Raw genomic sequence first — 7,749 nt, forward strand, 5'->3', positions numbered from 1 at the left:
AGGGTTGAATCAAAGGCAGCTACAGTAGCAAGTGGAGCAAGGAAAAAATATAATACTAGGGGATTTTAATAATAAAAGAAATAGACTCGAAAAATAGGGACAAAGTTCTCTGTGGTTAGACAATGAGAACTGTTGAAGAATACAAGAAATTACAGATGTTGCAGCTACAGTAAGATGAGGGACTTTCCTTGCGGAATCTAATGGGAAACAGAACTGGACGGTGAAACAGCAGACGATATGATGGAATTTATTTGCTTGGAAGTGTGTCTATGTAACGGAGCAGTTCACACCACTCTAGTAGAAGGAGGACAAGGAAAGACAACCTCTGGTTCAACAGGACACGCAGGGAAGCCGAAGGACAACAATTCTGATAAAACAATAGAGCACTAGGGATAGAGGACATTAGAGTCTCTAAAAACCCCAGATATGAATACATCAGAGATAGGAGAGGCTGATATGCAATATGAAAATTATATTGCTACAAGAACTAAAAATCATCCAAAGCTGGCACCTGTAATATAAATTATATAATAAAATCCTGGAAACATGAACTCTTCCAGAATTCTGGAAATGGGGAAAGAAGCTCCAATATTTATAAAAGGGGCATAGACAGTAGGCACTAAATTACAGGCTAGTATCATTGACGAGTTTTCCATGTACAGTGTTTTAGTGTACAGTAATCTGGCATGTACAGTGCTGAAGAGTCCAGCACTGCACTCTCAAGCAGTGTAGAGTACAGCGCTGGAGAGTACAGTGCTGTAGAGTACAGTGCTGGAGAATACAGTGTTGGAGAACACAGTGCTGAAGGGTACAGTGCTGGAGAATACAGTGCTGGAGAGTACAGTGCTGGAGAGTACAGTGCTGGAGAGCACACTGCTGAAGAGTACAGTGCTGGAGAGCACAGTGCTGGAGAGCACAGTGCTGGAGAGTACAGTGCTGGAGAGCACAGTGCTGAAGAGTACAGTGCTGGAGAGCACAGTGCTGGAGAGGACAGTGCTGGAGAACACAGTGCTGAAGAGTACAGTGCTGGAGAATACAGTGCTGGAGAGCACAGTGCTGGAGAGCACAGTGCTGGAGAATACAGTGCTGGAGAACACAGTGCTGGAGAACACAGTGCTGAAGAGTACAGTGCTGGAGAGCACAGTGCTGAAGAGTACAGTGCTGGAGAACACAGTGCTGAAGAGTACAGTGCTGGAGAATACAGTGCTGGAGAACACAGTGCTGGAGAACACAGTGCTGAAGAGTACAGTGCTGGAGAACACAGTGCTGAAGAGTACAATGCTGGAGAACACAGTGCTGAAGAGTACAGTGCTGGAGAACACAGTGCTGAAGAGTACAGTGCTGGAGAATACAGTGCTGGAGAATACAGTGCTGGAGAAGGGATGGGAAATATCAGGGGGAAAGCACCAAGTCATTACGACTACATAGCACTGGGAAGGGGTCAGGATAAGGATTTGGGATGGGACGAGGGGAAGGAATGGTGCCCTACCACTTGGACGGTCGGGGATTGAACGCCGACCTGCATGACGCGAGACCGTCGCTCTACCGTCCAGCCCAAGTGATTGGACACAGTGCTGGAGAGTACAGTGCTGGAGAGCACAGTGCTGGAGAGCACAGTGCTGGAGAGCACAGTGCTGGAGAGCACAGTGCTGGAGAGCACAGTGCTGGAGAGCACAGTGCTGGAGAGCACAGTGCTGGAGAGCACAGTAATCTGCCTAAAGGAGATCGATGGAGCACCTGGAGAGGACCAACAAAAGGTCTGTATGGAATTAAAGGGGAAAATTATGACTAACAAACATGAATGATGTAATGAAAGGTTACTAAAAACAAATCAGGAAAATGGAAGCCGCGTAGACTGTAGTTTCCTAGATTGTCAAAAACCATTTAACAGTCTTAATCTGTAAGAGTAAGGGTGTACACAAGATGGGGGCCTAGGCTGGGAGAACTGGGAGAACACTGAACTAGGTAAGGGAGTATCTGAAGGACAGGAAGCAGAGAGTCACAGTGCGAGAGTGTTTCAAGGTGGAGGTAAGTAACAAGTGGGGTCGTACAAGGCTTCTTCCTGGGATCACTGCTGTTCCTAGTTCACGTGAACGACCCAGCCAAGTGAGTGAACTGTGACATGTCAGAGTTTGCAGATCATACAAAGTTGATGAACAATGTAAAGACAGAGGAGAACTGCAGGAAGTTACATGATGACCTTGAAAACGTTCAGGACTTGGTAAACAAATGGTTGCTGGATTTCAATCCTAACAGGTTTAAAGTAATAATTAACACAGCAAATATTACAGGAACTAGTTTCAAATCTGCACACGAAAATATCATCACATTAGACCAGGAGGCATGCCAGGATGCCACATTGACATCATTTGATGCAATCAAATTAGCCTCATTGAAAAGCAGAGACGCAATAGTTACGTTGAGAGAGAACTCTATCAACATCAAATTAAGGCCTAATAATACTTTTCAACACTCTTCCACTACACATAAGTGGTATACATGACTGACTTCTCACTGTTAAAAAAAATAACTCAATAAACACCTCCTAGGGATACCTGATCAACCGAGCTTTGGTTTGTACGTCAGGCTGCGAGCAGCCGCGTCCAACAGTCTGGTTAACCAGACCACCAACCACGAAGCCTAGTCAGAGACTGGGCCAAAGGAACATTGGTCTTGTGAACCACTGCAGGGTAAACTTAGAGGATAGAAGAAACGAAGGGGGACATGATTGCAATATACAAGATACTGAGGTGAATAGAAAAGGTGGAAAAAGATAGCCTTTTCATATTGAGAAAAAACAGGATAAGATGACATAGGTGTAAGCTGGAAACACAAACGAGTCGAAGGAATGAAAAAAAACTTCTCGTACCCTGTACGAGCAGTCAACAAGTGAGAGGTACTGAAGGAAGCTGTGGAAGCCACCTCCTTCCACAACTTTAAGACCAAATTCCAAAAGAAATTCGAATGGCAGGAAAGTAAATATTACGACAGGTACAACAAGGATAGTAGGCAGGGTGTAAAGGGCTAGACCTCACATCCCCTTAGGCATTGATAGGTAAGCACTGCTAGGTAAGTATTTCATCCTCCTCCATCACCTCCTCCTCCAACATGACCTCTACACAAACCACCCGCCGCCTCTCCATCCTCTCCACCAACATCGGCGTCCAAGAGAAGCATGTACCAGGAAGTATCCACCGATGTCAGTGCCGGATGGAGGAGGAAGTCATTATGCAATTAACACAAGCCATGCACGCTAGTCTACTTGTTATGTGTTGCAAGAGTTTCAATGGGACACTGAAGAGGGAAGGATAAGATAAATATGGAGAGTCCTAAAAAGATGTAAACTCAACCATATGGAAAGGTTTATGTCATCAGAGGCGTCAGGGGGAAGACCATCAGCATAGTAGAACTACCGGGAAAAGATGAACTAGTGGGAGGTGAGGAACTAGAAAAAATGCAGGAAGGAGTGTCGAAGACGTACAGGCCCTTAAAGCCGATGCAGCTTCCCTGGAAAGGCAGCTTTAAGAATTACAAGAGATGGTAGACAAAGGAATTAAAGACCTAAAGGTAAAACTTGACAATAGTGACGAACTCGGCACTGAAACCTTAAATCAATTAGAAGAACTGATTGACATAAAGTTGCAAACGGGAGGTAAGAGTGAATTAGAGAGAGAGAACAGAACAGAAATGGTGAAAGAGGAAGGGAGAGCAACAAAGAAAGTAAGATAACAGAATTAAATGCAGAATGTAGGTGAGATTTGGGGAGAAAGGCCAAACTAAACCTATAGTGAGTCAGCCAAGGGCTCAGGGGGAAAGAAGATAACTCAAGAAACAGTGTTAGAGGCTGTAAACACGAACTAAAGACATGAAAAGTACACGACAGGAGTTGAAGAGGAAGAGATCAGTAGTAATAGTCAACCTACCAGAGGCTAGATGGGACACACAATGAACGGAATGAAGAAAAAAAAAAATCTTCACAAAATTCAAGCCAGGGATGTTACAAGGAAAATGGATCATTTCTGCAGGCTAGGTAAGTTTCCAAGAGAAAGAAATCAACCAGTGAAAGTTATTTATATGAACAGCAAACCAGTTAAATATATAGTGATAGAGGAGAAATATTTAGGATCGACGAAAAGTATCATGCAGTACTTATTACATACAACATGTCTAAGAAGAAAAGAGAAGCAGCAAAAGGAGACAGAAGAAAAACAAATGACAAATGTGAGGAATGTAGAAGAGGGCACAGAATGAAGCAAATGAGGCACCAGAGAGAAGAACACGGGGAAATAGTGATGCGGACCAGCTTAACAATGTAAGGGAGAATACTTCAGAAGGAGATAGTAGGGCTGCCCAGTCTAATGAAGCTACAGTGCAAATGATTAGGAAAGAATGACCAGTTTACCATACCCATCTTTCCCTATCAGACAAGGAAATACAGCCTAGTGAATGAGTTTCCCTCGGTGAAAATGAAAGCAACCCAGTTGCCATGAGTTGCATAAAAGAAATGTACACAAATGCAGATAGACACACAGAGACACAACATATAGACATAGACATACATATAGATACATATAACACAGATAACACATAGACATACAAAAACACAGAGGCGGAGGTAGTGTAGGCTTGCTGAAACACCTTCACTGGAGTTTTCACAAAGCAAAATTAGCAGAGGAAGGTGACCAACAATAACAACAGTGGAAGGTGTGAAGATTGTGCTAGCAGTGATTCATAACTCCCACCAAACAACATAAGACCTAGCGAAGAATATGACAGACAATATATGTCAAAAGGTAATGGAAAAAATCAATCAGTGTAGCAAGGCAGAACAAGAGCTAAAACCCTAATGAACACATCCACAAGGGCCGTGACGAGGATTCGAACCTACGTCCGAGAGCATCCCAGACGCTGCCTTAATCGACTGAGCTACGACATGGTCAAAAAGAATTGAAACCAGAAGTTCAACTGAACTTACTTGGATCCTGCAGCCTCTCCATGACACAAACCAGGGTTTTACACAATTCTCCATGCACTCGAGCTATGTCAATAGGCCGTTCAACCTCTTCGCCCTTACTTCATTACACACAGAAATCACAATAGTGTGACGCATCAAATGAACAAATGAACGGTTTGTGTCTCGGAGAGACTGCTGAATCCAAGTAAGTTCAGTAGAACTTCTGATTTCAATTCTCTTGACCATGTCGTAGCTCAGTCGATTAAGGTAGCGTCTGGGATGCTCTCGGACGTAGGTTCGAATCCTCGTCACGGCCCTTGTGGATTTGTTCATTTGATGCATCACGCTATTGTGATTTCTGTGTGTAAAACCCTAATATTGGGGAAACTTCAACCATAGGAAAATAGACTGGATAAATAAGGATCCCCTCGGAGGTGATGAGCCATACAGAGTTAAACTGGCAGACATGACAGACAAACACTTCTTAAAGCCACCTGGAACAAATATCTGGAGAGCCACCTGGAGAGCCAGTGGAACAAATATCTGGAGAGCCAGTGGAACAAATATCTGGAGAGCCAGTGGAACAAATATCAATCTGTTCTATTGATATGACAATATTAGAACAACATTTGTCTCCATTAAGAAGACAAATGACAGTGCAAGACCACGTTCTCAGATTCAGAAATAAAAAGGGCAGCTCTTACATAAAATTATATGGACGTGTGTGTGGAATTCAACAAAAAATTTCAGGAGGTCTTTACATTAGAACCAGCGTGGAGACCAAGGCTGCAAGATGAAAGGCTGGAGGAAATACGGGATGGCATTTTGGTCAGTATAGAAGAGGTGAGAAAAATCCTGGAGGAACTAGATGTGACAAAATCAATGGAGCCAGACCTAATATCACAATGGCTGCTGAAGGAGGCTGCTGAAGTACTCGGCCACCTATTGTTTAATATTTTTTACTAAACACATGAGACAGGAAGTCACCCAGATGTCTGAAAAAGGCAAATATAGTCCCAGGATTCAAAAAGTGGGATAGAAAGAAGGCACTAAAGACCAGTGTCTTTAACAAGTGTGCCTTGTAAAGTGCTGGAGAAAGTAATCAGGTTAAGAATGAAGAATCTGGACAGGCCCAACTATGTGACAAAGCACCAGCATGTACTTAGAAATGAAAAGTCGTGCCTGACTAACTTGACTGAACTTGATGACAAGCTTATTAAAATAAGTCAGTAAAATGGTGGTTGGTTAGATGTTATTTTTCATGACTTTCAAAAAACATTTGACAGTGTTCCCTATGAAAGACTGTTGTACAAGATGGAGAACCAGTCTGGGATAACTGGGAGAACACTGAACTCAGGGTAAGGGTGTAACTGAAGGAAAGAAACCGAAGAGTCACAGCCAGAGAGGAGGCGTCAAACTGGAGGAATGTGACAAGTGGGGTCCCACGAGGCTCTGTCCTGGGACCACTGCTGTTCCTAGCTCATGTGAACAACCTGCCTGAGGTTGCGGGTAATACTTGTGGGAGGAATTTATTTAATTTAAGTTTAATTGTGGACTGTAAATCAGCTGGTAAAGTAGTGGAGTGTATTGTGGTAATTCTCCTCACAAATGTATTTCACAAACTTAGGGGTTTAAATGATTAGTAAATTTGGCTAGAGACAATAATTCATTTAATCAAAATTATTTCACTGTTAACGTATATTTATTAATTTCAATTGATTTAATTATCTTCCTCTAACCTAGGGTTAGTAAAATTAGGCCAGCCTAGCTGTTCTGGTGATATATTAAATACTAGCTGTACCCGGCCACACGTTGCTGTGGCTCAACAACGCATGTGCGTTGTTGAGCCACAGCAACCTTCCCCTTGTCTCCCAGTCCTCCCCACCATTCCCCCTTCCCCGTCCCCTCGTCCTCCCCACCACTCCTCACTCTCCTGTCCCTTCGTCCTCCTAACCATTCCTCATTCCCTCGTCCCCTCGTCCTCCCCACCATTTCCTCCCACCCCCATCCCTGCGTCCTCCTAACCATTCCTCATTCCCTCGTCCCCTCGTCCTCCCCACCATTTCCTCCCACCCCCATCCCTGCGTCCTCCCCAACATTCCCCCTTCCCCGTCCCCTCGTCCTTCTAACCATTCCCTACTCCACTATCCCCTCATACTCTCCTCCATCTCCCACTCCCCCATCCCTCCGGCTTCCCTTTCATTCCCCTCTTCCCTGTTCCCTCGTCCTCAGCACCATCCCCCACTCTCCTATCTCCTTGTCCTTCCCATCATTCTCCATTCCCTTGTCCCCTCGTCCTCACCATCCCCAACTCCCCCGTCCCCTCGTCCTCCCCACCATTACCCCCTTCCTTGTCCCGTCGTTCTCAGTACCATCCCCCATTCCCGTCCCTCGTCCTCCCCATCATTCCCCACTCCCTCGTCCGATGAATTCCCAAATGATCTGATGTTCCCATCAGAAAATTGGGAACATCAAATGTTCCCAATGTGATGTTCCATCACTAAAATATAAGAAAATCAAATAAAAAACCAAATGAGAAAAAATGAAGAAATAAAAAAATAAACTATACTCAAGAAATGAACGGTATGGTAAACAACAAAGCTCAATTCCAACGCAGCGTGACAAAATAATTAATTCAAAATTAAAATAATTCGAAATCTATGAAAATTCAAATTAGCAATGAAATTGGAAACATTGAAATGGAATCGTAACATATATAGTATAGCATGAGTTGTTCTTACGTGCAACAGATGGCGCTGTTTTTCACAAATACATGTTTTTACTCTCACAGGTGT

At 43.8% G+C, this 7,749-nt stretch overlaps 1 protein-coding gene across 1 annotated transcript; it reads left to right on the plus strand.

The window, feature by feature from the left end:
* The first annotated feature begins 686 nt into the window (after positions 1-686).
* LOC123756962 (sperm acrosomal protein FSA-ACR.1-like) lies at positions 687-1,805 on the plus strand. The gene is made up of 2 exons (XM_069331656.1): positions 687-1,440; positions 1,573-1,805. The coding sequence occupies exons 1-2, from the start codon at positions 687-689 to the stop codon at positions 1,803-1,805; spliced, it is 987 nt and encodes a 328-aa protein (XP_069187757.1).
* The last annotated feature ends 5,944 nt before the right edge of the window (positions 1,806-7,749 follow it).

Source organism: Procambarus clarkii, chromosome 26, assembly GCF_040958095.1.
Source record: "Procambarus clarkii isolate CNS0578487 chromosome 26, FALCON_Pclarkii_2.0, whole genome shotgun sequence".
NCBI classification, from domain to species: Eukaryota; Metazoa; Arthropoda; class Malacostraca; order Decapoda; family Cambaridae; genus Procambarus; species Procambarus clarkii.